This window comes from Etheostoma cragini, chromosome 21, assembly GCF_013103735.1.
Source record: "Etheostoma cragini isolate CJK2018 chromosome 21, CSU_Ecrag_1.0, whole genome shotgun sequence".
Lineage (NCBI taxonomy): Eukaryota > Metazoa > Chordata > Actinopteri > Perciformes > Percidae > Etheostoma > Etheostoma cragini.
In genome coordinates this window covers 430,779-447,494 of record NC_048427.1, presented here as the reverse complement: position 1 = coordinate 447,494, position 16,716 = coordinate 430,779, and the positions used below count along the sequence as shown (strand labels likewise).

Below are 16,716 nucleotides of genomic sequence, written 5' to 3'. Positions count from 1 at the left end.
AGAGAGAGAGAGAGAGAGAGAGAGAGAGAGAGAGAGCGAGAGAGAGAGAGAGAGAGAGAGACGGTCTTGTGTCGGATCGTCAACAAATTTAACATTTCAGCAGATGTGGTCATTTTGGCTTGACAGTTAACGGTGACGTAGGGGATTTGATTCGAGTCTGATGCAAACCGATGTACCTGCCCGGTTCAACTCAGAGATTTTCTTGCATTGCAGGCTCTGAAAAAAGATCTCTGAGTTTAGGCTGCGTTACGTTCTGCCGGATCACAGCATTTTAATACAATAGCAGGAAAAGCTATCCTAAAAACGTTCTGCATGAGGCGTCTGCTGATGTGCAGGTTACGTTCCCTCCAAACTCGGACACACACATATATACAGAAACGTCTCGCTTTATAAGATAAATAGCCTGCCCAGTGGTGGCATCGCGCTCTGCCTGGCTGTGCTTTGTGTGGGATTCTGTAACGTCATGAAATTTGGGAATTTTCACCTGAGGTATATGTCCCATTTTAGCTGCCAAAGCTCCGCTGCTCTCTGTCTCTGGTCCTCGGGGTGAGAGGGGGAGGGGCCAGCGGCTAGAGTGGCAAAAAGCCAAGGGGTGCTTCTTTTACCGATATATATTTAATGATATCTTTTGCATTTCTCATTCAAATCAACGTCAAACTGGGCACTGCACTTACCTGTGCCCATAACACCTGTCAAGTTTGACATTTTGTATACATCTTTTCAATATTATATTTACTGTTTTTTTAATTGGATAAAAGCTGCATTGATGTTACATATCACAGATTGTGTTAAGAACAAATGTTCTTTTTTGTGTATTTTTCATTTATTTATTTATTGAGCTGGTAGAAGGTGCAATATGTAGCTAGAAAAAACAATTTGTAATATGTGGCAGAAACATTGCATTTCCATTTTTTCCCCACATTGTTCAGCCCTAAATATAATATGATGGCAGTAACAGCTTCTTATCTATCTCATCTTACATTTGGTGACCCGTAACTCTTCTCAGCCACTTTCCCATTTGACACAAATCAACAGCTGTGAAGAACACAAGGGTGCCTTGTACTGTAGGTGCGTCTATAAAAGGATGAGATGATTCTCAGACACTTACGCATCTCCTGGGCCACCTCCTCCATGATGTGGTTGGTGATGTTGGTGATGGGTGTGTAGCCCAGGCCCTTGAAGATGTGGTCGTCACGCTCCAGCTCCATAGTGCTGATGCCTCCATAATAAACGTGAGGATTCAGGGTGCTGATGAGCACCAGGAGACCCAACAGCAGCAGAGGTAGGATCAGCTCCTGCAAAGACAGAATCAACGGATGAGAAAACACTGACATCCCAGGAGAGAGCAACATATTCGGTGTCTGTCTTCTGGCATCTCCTCCCAGTTGGTTTGGGTCACTACCCAAAGCTGATTATTAGAACATGGATCCACATGAAAATGCCTTATTTTCATTTCTTGGTAATAAACCTTTAATAGCCCAGGTTGCACCCAGCCCGAGATTATGTGTTCTGTGAGATGGGTCAACCCTAAAAGGGATGGATAAGCACGTACAGTAGGAAGCTGGTCCAGACTAGTTTAATGATAACCAGACTATTATTTTAGAAGGGATGGAAGATTGAAAGGGTGCCATCCATCCAGGATTGGGCTTGTGAGATGGCTAGGGTGGAGCCGGTTGAAAACATGTCATATAAAAGGGCTTACCAGATTTAAAAAAAATTATTTCCCCAGGTAAGTGGATTGAGAATAAATTCTCATTTGCAACGATTACCTATCACATTCACACAGTTCCACATTCACACCTGAAAGAGTCTGATCTGCTGCCACTGAGCAGCTCCACTGGAGCGGTTGGGGTTAAAGGCCTTGCTCAAGGGCTCCTGAGCAGTGGTAATGAGATGCTCTTTCACCTTGCCAACCCAGATTTTATCTGGGGATTCAACCAGCAACTGGGCCTGTTGGTCTATGTCTGGGACTGCCAGTTTGTTTTGTGTTGTCACGGTTCATGTGTGCAATAAACATTACACTTCGTGAGAAAATAAATCATGGCAGAGAATGCTAGCGCTAGCAAAACACTGCTCCAACACACACTAGTTGACCATGATCTCCAAAAGAACTACTTCCTGTCCCTGTTCTACTTCCTGTCCCTGTTGTGCAGGCATTCCACAAGTGTCCCTGGTCTAGAAGAAGTCTCCTAGCTAATCCTTCCTTGGACTGACCAAAGCTGGAGAAAGAGTTATCAAGCTATATGTGTTACCAAGCTACTGAGCATGTGCAGCTCCCAACAAAGATAGGATAGAAGGGAGAGGTGTCACTCTGGAGATAAACTAGTGAGATGTCTCACTCTGTAGTTAAAGCAGAGACCTAAACACACAGGGTGAAAACAGGATCTGCAGCAATTTGCAGTGCAACAGAAATATGGTGTTTTGGGAAAATGAAATCATGCATGGAAACCTATTGGTACAACATCAAAATACAGTTATGAACCTGAGAATGAGCAGAATATGGGCGCTTTAAGGCCTGCGGTCAACAGGGTTCCACTGGGAAACTTGATTAGATTTTGGTTCACCTGGGATTATCTATTACAGCCGCTTTCCGACCGGAGGGATTTTGGCAGTTCCTAGCATACATAACATAACATTCCCAGAAACCTTTTTTTCTCGTATTCCAACTGGACCAATTTGGGGTTTTTTAAGTTCCTGTCAGTAACTGTAAGTTACTCTTTCAGCTCTTACTTCAGGGCAGGGGGTTTTCACTGTCCCCTTTTCCACATAGGAACCTAGGTTAACGAGGGTGTCAATGCAACAGCCAGCTAGCGCCTGCCGGGGCCGCTAGCTCATCACTCGGCCAGTCATGCTCAGAGATCCCACTGTAAGCTGGAGGTCTCTCGGACCGGTCTTGTAAATAAGAAGCTCATATTTAGCCATAGACGGATCATTTGGTTAAATATCACAACACATGAGTCATAAGAGAACCTGTGGTTAACTGTCTCTCTCGGAGTTCAAATGGATTTAACGGTTTTGGGTGAAGAGTACTTAGTAGAACTGTTTAGAAGTGGACTGTTCCTAGAACTACGTTCCTGTAACTACTCAGTCGGAAAGAGGCTTAACTGCACAAAATAATTAAAATCTCAATTAGCAAACACTTCATGCTTCAAATATCATAGGTTCTCCATAAGAAACGACAAAGCCACCATCTGTGGCTTCTTCCAGTTCCAAAAGAACAGTACATAAGAGTAATAATTTGATTTGGAGTGACCCAGGATGGACGGTCACCTGAGCTCAAGCAGCCAGAGACAGTTGGCATCTCTGGTATGAAGTAAACAAGCCTCATTAATCGCACTGCCGCTTCGGGAAAACCTGGACTGTCCTAACGGCCGTGGAGGAAGCTGCACGAGGTCCCTCGGTGCTACCTCTCCAAAGTTAAGTTGATACACAGAGGCATTAAAAATGCATCAGTGCAACGTCAAGCCGAATGAAAAATGCATGGTGCAACAAACAAAAGAGACTGGAATGGAGAGGATTAAATTAAATAAAAGCCAAGTCTTTTATTTAATGGCCAAATATTGTGTACTAGTTAATGAGTCCTTTACCAAGGACAATATGGTTGGTTGGGGTTCTGTTGTTTTTTGTTGCACTGGAGCAGCCACAGGCGTAAAAATCAACGACCACATTATCAGACTTATTAACACGGGCTGAGGTTTTCCTGGAATAACCACAGAGCTCTCTCTCTCTCTCTCTCTCTCTCTCTCTCTCTCTAGACATAATATAGATAAAGACAGCATTCTAACCTTGAGAAAAGGACTGAGGAATGCAAGATAATGGCACATCACTGGATAAACTAACCTTTCCACACAGATTTCTTTCCTACTTTAACTGTGAGGGCTAAAACAGAGCTGAAGAATTAACAGGGACCAAGGGCTGTTTAAATGAATTGGCAGATATGTGCAGTATAGAAATGTAAGTGAGTACCATAGAGCAGTAAAAACGAGTTAATCTATCATTAGATCATAAAGTACCGGCATTAGGTTCTCATTTTAACAACCACACAAGCTGAAATCTATCCACACACACACACACACACACACACTACAAGCCTTGTTCCTTCTACACCTACTGTTATTGCTCCATAGCACAAACTAAATATTGACTTTGCGGCGTGACAATCTGCGGGCAACGAGATGTCAAAACACAGAAACAGAACGACATGTAAGCTCAATGAGACTGAACAGATTCATGCGGGTCTGCTGCAGGACTATAAGCACCTGAAGACTCTGCTGCTTGGTCCTCCATTTGATGAGCAGGTTCTTGTAGAGGAGACTTCTCGTTTGGTGCCAGACTCCAGCATCTCGTCCATACACGGGCTGCATACCCCCAGCATGCCTCATCTGGACGACGTGTGGACGAGAGGTCGTCTCCCTAATGCTGGCCTCAGCTGCAAGTAAAAGGTTTTTATAACAGCTATAGGAAATGGGAAAAAATGAAAGAAAACTTTCTGGTTTTACAGTGCTGCTCAGAAGTCTATGACCCCATGTTAAAGTTGACTTAAGAGAGAAATAAAAAAATAAAATAAAAAGTATAAGGGCATAAGTATACACCCCTATATGTTAAATTCCCATAGAGGCAGAACTTTCCATAAAATCCTCTTCCAATGCAAATCAGACCAGATATTAGGCTAACTGAAATAACAATAACACTGCCCCCCCCCCCCCTTTTTTACAGTGATCTTTGAGTCATTTCAAACACAGTCGCTTCATCAGTATTCAGTGCTTGAAAAAGTTTCATTTTCTACATTACTCAAATTTAGCAAACCATTTAAGAAGGCCTACATCGATGTTGTGTTGCTGTAGAATAATAGATGTTGAGAGTACATGATAGCTTCTAATTCCCAACCTTCCCCCATTGCTTTGATGGATCAGTCGACAGTAACGTGGTCACGGATCAGGGATTGGAGGAGTACATTAGTCAATGATCTTTGTAACGTAGCCCATACACCAACACCTTATACCAGATAAACACCAATTCATTTATAGCCCTGATGTGGAGTATAAGCCCTTCCGCTTGCAAAGACGGATGCACTAAAAGGTAGTTCCTTCATTTGCATGCATGTCTAACAAAGTCTTCCATTTGCATGTATGAACTAGATGAAACATCGCTTTTAATCTACCTCATATTCTCTCAGATAGGCAGATCCATAGCTCCCCCCCCCCCCCACCGTCTGGGAGCTGCTCACCGGGGCGACGCTGGGCTTAAAGGCTGGAACCGTGCTGACACCACATTACTGCACGCACAGTCACCTGGCGTAACTTACCTGTCAGATCAGCCTTTAGCTAGTTATCATGACTAGCACGGTATTAGACGTGTGTGTGGCTCTCTTGAGCTAACGCACGGAGGAGTCAAGCTAGCAAGCTACAGCAACACAACCTGATGGAAAAACCACACATGCAATGATTAAAAATCAAACTTTCATATACTCACGTATGGTATACATTAAGTCATATCTTTCCTCAACGCGTGGTTCAACGGCCTTGCATTACAGTTGGTGTTTGGTGTCACGTTAACTGCACCAAAACGAATTCTCTCGTTTCTTTACGTCGCTACTTCCGCCTGTCAAATACAGATGTGACGTCAACCAATCAGATCTGGTCTTGGTGTTAATGACAACGGTTTGCACCAATCACAATTTAACCGAATGTCTTTTATTGTCACATCACAAATGTAAACTGAACCAACGCCACTTGTTTGGTTTTGGAGGGTAAAATAAATACAGCACGATAAAAAAAATTTTAAAAATTAAATTAAAGCACAAATTAACTATGTGATAGAAACAACTTAATACAAACAGCTTTTTTATTATTATCTGTGTAGTCAAACATTGTTAAAACCCACATAACATTTTATTTATTGTGATCCCAAAGTCACCAAAGATAACAAATATGCTGAACTGTGTGTAAAATGATGCTCAAAACATCTGAAATATACCCATTTGATGGAATAGTGCAGCCATGAAAACATGGCTCAAACATATAGCTTCCATTAGGAGCTGAAATCAGCTGACACAGTACACAAAACAGTGTGAAATAAGATGATTTCACAACCTTAAAGCAACATGAAGAAGGGGTTATAGAACATGTCTGTGTATGTGTGTGCTGCGGTATCTCTGTAGTCGATTTGAAAGTGGTGACGGCGGGGAGTGTGTGTAGGAAGCTTCTGGGATGTCTCCGAATTGGAGGAAGTGGTGAAGTAGGGAGGGCACAGGGAGCTGCTGCACAACATCGGTCCTCATCAGTAGATCTGGTCCCAACACTAACCGTACCCTCAACCGACACATGTGGGACAGACAGGGAACGGAGTCTGCAGAGAGGAGAGGAAAAGGAAAGGGAAATGTCATCCCCCACAGTTCACTACAATTTAATAAAAGCAAATGTGTAGGGCTGTGCTCAAAAAGGTCAACTAACTAACTAACTAACTAACTAACTAACTAGTTGATTTATTCCAAGGATCTGTAAACATTTTTTTCCACAAAGAATCATGCAAAAGCACCACTTAGAATGTGTGTGTGTGTGTGTGTGTTTTTTGGGTGACCATACAGATGTGTTGTTAATGTCTGTGTTTTTTAATGTTATATGTTGATTTTTGCTGTGTGAACAGACAATGAGGTTTTATCTTATCTTATCCTTTAAATCTAGTGTTCGTCAGAGATGTGCTCAGAAGAAAATACAACAATAATATAAAAAATAAAATGACTAATCAACCCAAAAAATGACTTAGACCGAAATGACCGATTAGTCGACTAAGCCCTGCGCTCTGCAGTGTATATTTTTGTCAGTTTACCAAAATGTGGACACGGTTCCCAGGTCTTCTCTGCTCGTCTCCGATCCAGGATATGTTTCAGAGGGGGAGTCAGACTCGACCAGTTTACAAACTCTAGCAGGTAATTCATCGCGTCGCTGTCAGCCTGCTCCAACCTAGAAATCATAGAAGAAGGGGACAGAGAGACGTTGATCGAGTACTGCCATCTGATACTTGACCAAATAGTGAAAAAGTGAGTTGACTTGTCTTACATGGGGGGCTGAAGGAGCAAAGTAGGTTCCAGTCCTGCCTTCAGAAGCAGAGGTAGCCAGCAGGCGGCGAAGTGTACTTGGTTTAGTGCCACGCAGAGCAGCCCCCTTACTTCTAGCAGCTTTAACACAGTTTTCCCATGATGATGTGGTACAGAACAGTCCCTGGTCAAAGTCTCTGGTCGAGGGATCCATCTATGCTCAAGTATCAGTTGCAGCAGGTCTGTTTCGTCAGTGGCCAAGGCATAAATCCAGTCCTCCTCACTCAAACCAGCTCCTGCAGCTACCAGCAACGCCACTGATTCACTGAAAGAGATTTCAATTGAAGTCAAGTCACCACCTGTTTGATTTAGCGTCTGTTCTTGTGTGTGACGAGGGGAAATGTGCTTTCTAACTAACCTGTATGGTTTGCTGGATGTGCGAGACAAGGCGAAGGAGAGTGGTGAACGGATGCCCAGGATGTGTGTGCAGTCCTGGGCATCCGGGCTGAAACCTTCCCTCAGGAGCACCTCGACACTCTTGCTCTGATGGCTGTGGATGGCCACGTAGAGTGGACTCACCATGCCGTCACCGCGGTCACACGCACGATCCGTAACAGCTATCAGCCTCCTGAGGACACTGGATTATCAAAATTACAGAGGGTTAAGGTAATGGGTACATTTGCATTCAGCAGTTCATAAGACAAGACATGGCAAGGCAGCTTTATTTATATTGCACATTTTAGCAACAAGGCAATTCAAAGTGCTTGCTTGTGTAAAAGCCATTTCTCTCTCTTTCTCATGGGTGGGCCAAATTCTCTGGGCGGGCAAACCAGAGAAAGGGGAGGTAACCTTTCCCCTTAAGACCTCATAAGGAGCAAGATTCCAGATCGGCCCATCTGAGCTTTCATTTTCTCAAAGGCAGAGCAGGATACTCAGGGCTCGGGTTACACCACCACCATTTCTAGCCAGTGGGGGAACATGGGCCGGCTGGAGGAACTCATAACAATGTTAAAGAAAACTCATAAAGTGAAAGTTTCATGCCATGAGACCTGTAAAGAGAGGATTTGCTGATTATCCCTTTTTTTAATATCATCGTAAATAGAATATCTTTGGGACTGGACTTTTGGTTGGACAAACCTGAAGATGTCACCTTGGGCTTGAACACAATCAACTAACAATCACAAAAAAACTCTTTAAGTCTCAAGATGTATTCAAATCAAACAATCTGATAGAAAAAATCCCTCTTTCTCTATAAGTTTACAACTCACTGACAAACTTAACGTGTGATGGATGAGGGATCACGACTAGACAACGTTAGGAATCACTGCCAAACAACACAAGTTATGAGTCAGTACCTGATGTGGCCGAACTCAGCCGCAGCGTGAATGGGAAGCTGGGGCCACTCGGGACTGCACGCTATGTTAGGATCTGCTCCGTGGTCCAGCAGGAAATCCACACACACCTGGTGGCCCTCCTGAGAGGCAATCAGCAGCGGTGTGGCCAGATCAGCTGCCTGGGTGCTCACGTCGGCACCTAGGGGGACAACCAAATGAAACACAATTCATTATGTCTTGTACTTTGAGTTTATTTTATATACGAGAGGAGTGTAAAGAAGAGACAGTAACTGGGACACAAGAAGAGAACTCTGATAGATATTGATTAAGTCGCTGACCAACGTTAATGTGTAACAAACAAAATTATACTTAAAGCTATGAACAAATGCACAGGCACACATGCATGAAAGCATGAGGGAAAAACAGCCGTTTACCAGCATTAACAAGGATTTCCAGGCATTCCTGTTGTCCGTACTGTGCCGCCACAAAGAGAGAGGAGATCTTGTGGTCATCTACTGCCTCCAGGTTGCACACATTGGCCAGAATGCGCACAATTTCACTGTGACCCTTGGGAAATAACAAAGATTATGTACATTAAGGGTCCTATCCTGCACCCAAAGTCTGACGCAAGTGTTTTTTCTAGTTTAAGACCGCCAAAAAATCTGGTCTAAAGCACACAAACATGCAGAAGATAAAAAAAAATGTGACGGTGCAAATCGTTCATCATAATAGCAATGTGCCAAGGTACAAACGCACCTGGCTTTAAAAGTCAATGGGAGACGACATTCTGATTGGTTGATTGCATGTTACACCCAGAACACACCTATGAATGACTGAAGACACTAAGTACAACTCTTTTGAACCACGAGCCCGACCTACAGACCTTTTTTTCTGCCGTCCAACTGTCAAAAGTGGATTTGGACACGCCCCTAAATGCACCTGCCCCATGCGTTTTACACTGTCCCCTTAATAGGGCCCTACAAGTTATAGGGGGGTACACCTCACGGAATGATGTGGGTTCCATTGTTACCTTATAAACAGCCTGATGAAGGCAGGTCCAGCAGGATGCAGTGTGTGTTCTGTTGACATCTGCACCTTTACTGACGAGCAGTTCTACAACCTCCTTTTGTCCTCCGTCTACAGCTGTTGGAAAACACATAGCAGCTGAAAAATACTGCAGAATGAATCCAATCAGATCTCATTTAAATGGTCCCATGGCATGAAACTTTATGAGGTTTTCAACATTAATATGAGTTCCCCCAGCCTGCCTATGGCCCCCCAGTGGCGAGAAATGGTGATAGATGTAAACCGAGCCCTGGGAATCCTGCTCCACTAAGGTCTATATAAAAAGGGCTTCAGATACAGTATTAGGGACCACTAAGGTCTATATAAAGAGACTTCAGATACAGTATTAGGGACCACTAAGGTCTATATAAAAGCATCCAAAGAGCAGCATGTCATGGGACCTTTAAGAAGAAACATCTAGAGTGTTCAGACATCATGAAGGTGCTCTTTGGAAAGGGAACAAAAAACTTCAAAAAGGGAAAAAGTCCAACCTCTTCAAAGAAGTCCACCACAGTGGTAATGTGTGAGTGTTATACCTGCATACAAAGGACAGGACAAGTCATTTGTTAGCTGGTTGATGTTGGAATGTGCTTCCAGGAGGAGTTGGACCACTGCCAGGTGGCCCCGCTGCGCTGCCAGGTAGCATGCCGATTCCCCCTCATGGGTCAAAGAGTTGACATAGGCACTGCATCCATGGGAGGAACCTGCTGCTTACACACACAGAACAAAAAAAACTGAAAAGTTCTGTCTACCAGAAAAGGAATATTTCACTTTAAAGAAACATAGATGAACTTGCGCTAAAAGGATTGATTGATCAAGGTTCTGGGTTTGAATCCAGGTTGTTCCGGGCCTTTTCTTTCCTTTCTCCCGTTTCCCCCCCACCATCAAAACACATGTACTAGGTTCTCCAGTCAGTGCCCTCAGATTTGGAGGTGGTCCCTGGGCGCTGTGATTGGCTGCCCACTGCTCACTTGAGGGATGGGTTAAATGCAGAGAATGAATTTTGCTAGATGTAGTATGTGTATGTGACAATAAAGTACCTTTACCTGATTGATTAATACATTAATTAGCAAATACTGAGGAAATAATTTTAATTTAATTTCTTTCTGTTTATTTTAATAGTTTATTTAGATAGGGACAGTGCATATTAATGGATATCAGTACAGGTTCACAATATAAATATGCTATAGTTAGCATCATAGCTAATTTTCATCCATTGTCCCTAGGCAGATACATATTTATAACAGACAACGTCCACTAATCAACATTTCTGTAAATGTGCGAGTGTTAGCCAGCCAGCTAATTTACTTGTGGTTTACTTGTTAATTGTAGTCCTTTTGGTCAGATGTTTTGAGGACAGAGCAACAGGAAACAGCGAGGCGTTATCATTAATTAACAACAATTTTGATAACTGCTTTCAGTAATTCAGCATGCAGACCAGCAAACCATACTCCGGCTCCATCTTCTCTAATGTGAGGATGTGTTGCTTCTGTTCTGTCTATAGCTATAGATGTAAATTAGTATCTTTGATTTTGAATGATAGGTCCGATTTAGAGCAAAAAAACGATTAGTTTATTCATCGATTAGTTAGTTGGCTGAAAATGAATTATTTAGGTTAATTTGTGTCTGCTTTCAGCTCCTAAAATGTGAGAACAACCATAAGTTGCACAATGACCTTTCTTACCGCCCGCAGCAGCCAAGATGTCCTGCACACACGGCGTACTGCCGGCGGCCGCCGCCTCGTGCAGGGCATTCCAGCCGCGGTTGTCTGGACAGTCCACGCTGAAGCCTCTCTTTATCAGCCTCCTCACACGCTTCCTACAGCCGGAGCGAGCCGCGGCAGCGACACTGGACACACTGTGTCCGTAGCACTCTGTGAAGTCCATGCCCTGCTTTAAATAGAGAGTTAGAGCCATTAATCAGGGTTTCCCATACCAGTAGAAAGCTTATGACGCCATTTTGGGCAGCACTTTAATCAATGTGAGCATCAGAAGTAACTAAAATAGGTTATTTCTCTCAGATTTAATGGTTGGAGTTGGTCCCCAGTTTGCTTCTTTAGCAAGTTGTCTTCAACCCTTTTGAGAGTTATTTATTTATGATCTTCCCTAGCGTTTCCAACATTTTAGACACAGATATGGTAATAAATAATGCTCCAAAATGATGAGAAATTGCATGTTTTTAATTGAATATTGTCCCTTTCTTGCGGGAGGACAGCTAAACCCGCGTCAACTACGTACGTCTAAGTCTTACAGTCCACAAACTGAGGGAAGGCACTGCACTAACAATGGAAGTATTTTTATTTATTATTTTTGTGTGTGTGTGTTCTTGTGTTTGTGTGTGTTTTTATTTATTGTGACATGGACCCCCCCTGGGTCTAAAGTTTAAAGATAACAGACGAGTTCGCAAACTGACTTAAAGCACCAAAATTGACGGAATTATTTAAAAAAATAAAAATAAAAATACATTAAAAAAAGTATTTGGGGGGGCTGAGATGAATATTAGGGGAACCTTGAGCCCCCTAAAAAGGGTCTAAAAGGGCCCATAGCTCATATTTAATCTCTCTGAGGGTATCTGCAGTTTGCCCAGATGCAAAATATGCTTCTTAACTGACCCATAATAATAATAATAATATGAATATTAATATTACAGCAGGATAATGAAAATGAGCTCCGTCTGCTCCACCTTTACCAGCTCCAATATTACAGCAATAAACACATTAATACACATTAATACACATTAATACACATTAATACACATTAATACACAAAGATTATAATCCAATAATATAAGCATTGTTCTGAAATGGGACATTATGCATAATTAGTAGTTTAAGATAGATAGATAGATAGATAGATAGATAGATAGATGATAGATTAATAGATAGATAGATATATATATATATATAGATAGATAGATAGATAGATAGATAGATAGATAGATAGATAGATAGATAGATAGATAGATAGATAGATAGATAGATAGATAAACAGATTAATAGATAGATGATAGATTAATAGATAGATAGATAGATAGATAGATAGATAGATAGATAGATAGATTAATAGATTAATAGATAGATAGATAGATAAACAGATTAATAGATAGATGATAGATTAATAGATAGATAGATAGATTAATAGACAGATAGATAGATAGATAGATAGATAGATAGATAGATAGATAGATAGATAGATAGATAAACAGATAGATTAATAGACAGATAGATAGATAGATAGATAGATAGATAGATTGATAGATAGATAGATAGATAGATAGATAAACAGATTAATAGATAGATAGATAGATAGATAGATAGATAGATAGATAGATAGATAGATAGATTAATAGATAGATAGATAGATTAATTGATAGATAGATAGATTAATAGATAGATAGATAGATAGATAGATAGATAGATAGATAGATAGATTAATAGATAGCCTTTTTTATTAGACTCAAGGTCCATAAAAACAACAACAAACAAAAAAAGATACAGCTACACAAGGCAGACACCATTAAATAAGATAGCTATACCAGTAATCCCATTAACCTTTGGTATTTTAAATATATTCTAAATCCTAATTGAACTGCTAACATCCAAACACAGCTTTAGCCTCCATGCTAACGCTGTTGACCACAGAGAAATCCATAGCAACCGTTGGAAATAGACACGTTGCTACGTTCACAAATCACGATAAAAGCTTAGTCACTGTTCGCTGCACCTATAAATGTCATAAGCTTTAACACAACACTACGTTCCAGTTCTATGAATCACGTAAAGCACGTAAATGCGTTGTACTCAGAAAAGGAAGAGGTCTTATTTACCAAATCAACGCCTGGCTGCGGGGTTGGTGACGGTTGGTAACCGTATCGCGAGTCGCTGTTTAGTGACGTCAGACCACAACATCCCCCCGTCGCGTGCGGCACACGACAGCTGTAGTTGGCGATAGCAGAAGTCAGACATGCATCGTTTTAGCATCAAGTAAACATCAGAATCACATTCATCCGTAGTTATGTTTTATAAAAACGTCCAATGAAATGCGAAGACGACGATTCAGAAACCGGAAGAAAACAAGCTAGTCAACGGTTTCTATTGGAGCAATTCTAAGGTAAAGGAAGAAGTAGCCTATAATAAATATATTAGCATGCTATGTTGTTCATTTACAGTTACTGCTGCTGGAGCATTTACATTTACATATGATGCATGCCGAGATGATCCACCTGCACATACAGCACATAAAACGGGAAGAGCTAGACGGAAACACAGATTTCACTTTTACCTTCCTGATGTCAGACACAGTTAAAATGGTCGCGTTTCTGGCTCATTTGTAAGAGAATAGAAATGTAGTTTGCCTGCAGACAGCCCTGATTAGTCTCCTAACTTATCTTCTCAATCACAATCAGGTTTGTTGCCGACTAGGTTCTCACAATGTGCCTCACATGTTCTGGAGAATAACAACAAACACAATAAGATGACATCAAAATAAAACCATGCACTACACAAGTCAAGAAACATAAATAAAGGATATAAAACATAACAATACATATATTTAAAATAAGTGTATATATGTATAATATATAATACAGTATGTTTGGAAAGGAAAGAGCTGTTCAGTTTTGTGTAGAATATTGACCAGGAAATATGCAAATGTTAACAATAAGAAGTATCAAAAACATGTGGCGGGAGCTCTGTCTGTCTGTGTGTGTGTCTGTGTGTGTGTGTGTGTGTGTGTGTGTGTGTGTACACATATTTTCTGCGTTGACACAATCAAGTTTTATTTTGTCTTATGTTATGAGCCAGCTGCAGTCAGGAAGAAGCTGACCTTGTGGCGTTCAGGGACCGCCGAGCGGGACTGACTGTCCTGGTTAGTTTCAGATAGTCTACCTCTGTCCTAGCGTGTCTCCCAACTTGTCCTTATTCATTGTGTGTCTCCTAAGTTGTTTTCCACGCTGTGTCCCAGCCTGTCTCCCAGTAGGCTCCCGCCCCGGTGGTCAGAGCAGCATCATGGTGGACGTCGCTGTGAAGAGCGGAGCTGCTTGGGTCTGCTGCGTTCAGGGACATCAGTTAGCTGATGTGCTGCTTCCTGTTCACACCTGGAACAGAGAGGATCACGAAGAGGAGCTCGGTCAGCCAGAAGGAGACAAGACAAATGGGTAGGAAGCTCTTAGCTTGCACATCCATATAGAATAGAAAGCCTTTATTTTATTTAAGTGCAGTACCTGTGTAGCGAGATTGAAGCAAAACCTTTACAGTGTCAACACTAAATATAAAAATATAAAATGTAAGTAGTGCAGAATAACCAGAAATAAAAAGAGAGGGAGGAACGTGGTGCACAGTTCCTGAGAGCAACAATATACATGTATATAAAATAGTAATAAAGAAAAAGGGTTTGTATACACATTGGGAAAAATATAGTTATGGATGTATCAAAAGTCCTGAGAATTACATATTGCACAGTATTGAGATTAAGTTATTACATATTTATAATAAATACATAGTGCACTGTAATAATAAAATTAAATAATAAATATTGCACTGTAGTAAGAATTGCACATAATTCACCTCACCACACTCATCCACTGACCTTCCCCTCTATCCATCTATCTATCCATCTATCCATCTATCCATCTATCTATCCATCTATCTAATAATCTATCCATATATCTATCTATCTATCTATCCATCTATCCATCTATCCATCCATCCATCCATCCATCTAATAATCTATCCATCTATCTATCTATCTTAGTAAAGGCTGATGTAGAAGTGCAACTTAACTGTGTGTATTGTGGCCAAACAAACCTCACCCCCATTTTATTTTCCACAGTAGCGGCTTAGATGAGTGAGCAGCTCCTTTAACCCTTATCTTCCCCTCACAGGGGCGGCCCGGTGCTGCTGGAGCAGACGGAGGAGGGGTCTCCGTGTGTCCTGACGCTCCACTGCAGCCCCCGCTCCTCTACCGCCATCAGCCGCCTGCTGGTCATCAGCGAGGCTCGGACCATGGAGGTGTACAGCCAGACCGGAGAATACTGCGGGACAGTACGAGGGGAGAGGGGCAACAGCGTCCAGCCAGACAGGTACACACACGCACGCACGCACGCTCGCACGCACGCACGCACGCACACACACATACACTCACACAAATAAACACACACAGAGATATCTGGGTGATATCTGGGAATCTTGACCAGAAATGATGGAGATGGAGGAGACTACACACACGACAAGTCCAATAAATTTAGATTAAATGCATCTTCTTTCATTTATTGAGCAAGGAAGATAACCATGGGTACACACACACACACACACACACACACACACAACTTTGGACCCATAGTGTCTCTCTGAACATGGAGTTTGCACAGACAGGGTTAAAAGTACTTAATTGGAAGTGGCTATGGATAAAAGCGTCAGCTAAATGACATGTAATGTAACGTAATTTAATGTAACGGTGGGATGTTGAAGCAGGGTATCCTCTGTTTTGCCCCCAGTTCAGACAGAGGCCCTTTTTACAAGAAACAGCTGATCCTCGAACATCCATCCTCAGCGTGTGACGTCAAGGTGACCCTCGCTTCTTCTTAACTTTAGTCTTTACATCTATAGACGTTGTGTCTGACCTTGGACAGTTACAGTTTTATGTTTGCACAAGGCGGTGATGAGTTTAAGCCTGTGGTTCTGTCTCTAGCTGCTGTCCCTGGGTGGTAGAAGCAGCGTTCTGGTGTGTCGGATCATCGTGGGCCTTCAGCAGCTCCAGCCCTGCGCCGCCCGCGGCCCCGGCATCGACATGCAGCAGGTGCAGTGTCTGGTCGAGGAGATGGGAACGAGCCTTTCTCCTGGAGCCCAGAACCTCATGGACATGGTGCACTTTCAGCAGAAGGTGGGAGAAAAGGGGCGGTGGATTGCTTTAGCCTTAAACAACGTCTTTAGGCAATAAAGCGTGATTTATGGTCCAGCACAGGCTCCATGCAGATCTTTCTCCGTAGCCTACAGTAGTGGGCTGAAGTTTATTCTTCTAGTTTGTGCGTTGGTGTGTGTGTCGATCTCTTTAACCCTTGTGTTGTCCTCAAGTCAAATTTGACCCATTTTGGAAAAATAAATCTTTATCAAAAAAGTCTTGGTCTTTCAACCAAATTTTTTGAAAAATAATGCCGATTGTTCCACACAACGCTCTTCGCAAGTTAAATAAATGATTGTAGAGTCATGTGTAGGGTCTGGTGTAGGGTCAGGTGTAGGGTCTGGTGTAGGGTCAGGTGTAGGGTCTGGCCTTAGGGTCAGGTGTA

General features: G+C 42.2%; 3 protein-coding genes across 7 annotated transcripts in view; 1 reads left to right on the top strand and 2 right to left on the bottom strand.

Moving 5' to 3' along the window:
• abca5 (ATP-binding cassette, sub-family A (ABC1), member 5) overlaps positions 1-5,619 on the bottom strand; it is a 32,665-nt gene extending 27,046 nt beyond the window's left edge. Inside the window, exons 1-3 of the mRNA XM_034860753.1 lie at positions 5,473-5,619; positions 4,260-4,429; positions 1,109-1,295 (exon numbers count right to left, since the gene is read on the bottom strand). Coding sequence (XP_034716644.1) covers positions 1,109-1,295; positions 4,260-4,429; positions 5,473-5,485 — 370 coding nt within the window. The 5' untranslated portion in view covers positions 5,486-5,619. The remainder of the gene's footprint in view (positions 1-1,108; positions 1,296-4,259; positions 4,430-5,472) is intronic.
• A 52-nt stretch (positions 5,620-5,671) lies between these two features.
• asb3 (ankyrin repeat and SOCS box containing 3) lies at positions 5,672-13,494 on the bottom strand. Of its 3 annotated transcripts, none has more exons than XM_034859996.1 (10): positions 13,261-13,494; positions 11,120-11,327; positions 9,972-10,145; positions 9,401-9,513; positions 8,805-8,937; positions 8,392-8,569; positions 7,455-7,673; positions 7,059-7,361; positions 6,829-6,962; positions 5,672-6,348 (listed from the first exon to the last, which is right to left on the bottom strand). In XM_034859996.1, the coding sequence occupies exons 2-10, from the start codon at positions 11,319-11,321 to the stop codon at positions 6,116-6,118; spliced, it is 1,689 nt and encodes a 562-aa protein (XP_034715887.1). In that variant the 5' UTR covers positions 11,322-11,327; positions 13,261-13,494; the 3' UTR covers positions 5,672-6,115. The 3 variants fall into 3 exon arrangements, with proteins under 3 accessions (XP_034715887.1, XP_034715888.1, XP_034715890.1); XM_034859997.1 differs by having other exon boundaries at positions 9,972-10,142; XM_034859999.1 differs by having other exon boundaries at positions 9,972-10,139.
• Positions 13,316-16,716, top strand: part of c21h10orf88 (chromosome 21 C10orf88 homolog) — a 7,844-nt gene continuing 4,443 nt past the window's right edge. Inside the window, exons 1-5 of one of the 3 annotated variants that reach the window (XM_034860004.1) lie at positions 13,316-13,544; positions 14,397-14,589; positions 15,316-15,513; positions 15,928-15,997; positions 16,122-16,313. In XM_034860004.1, the coding sequence (XP_034715895.1) occupies positions 14,441-14,589; positions 15,316-15,513; positions 15,928-15,997; positions 16,122-16,313 (609 nt within the window). In that variant the 5' untranslated portion in view covers positions 13,316-13,544; positions 14,397-14,440. The remainder of the gene's footprint in view (positions 13,545-14,396; positions 14,590-15,315; positions 15,514-15,927; positions 15,998-16,121; positions 16,314-16,716) is intronic. The other 2 variants (XM_034860006.1, XM_034860005.1) reach the window with 2 other exon arrangements.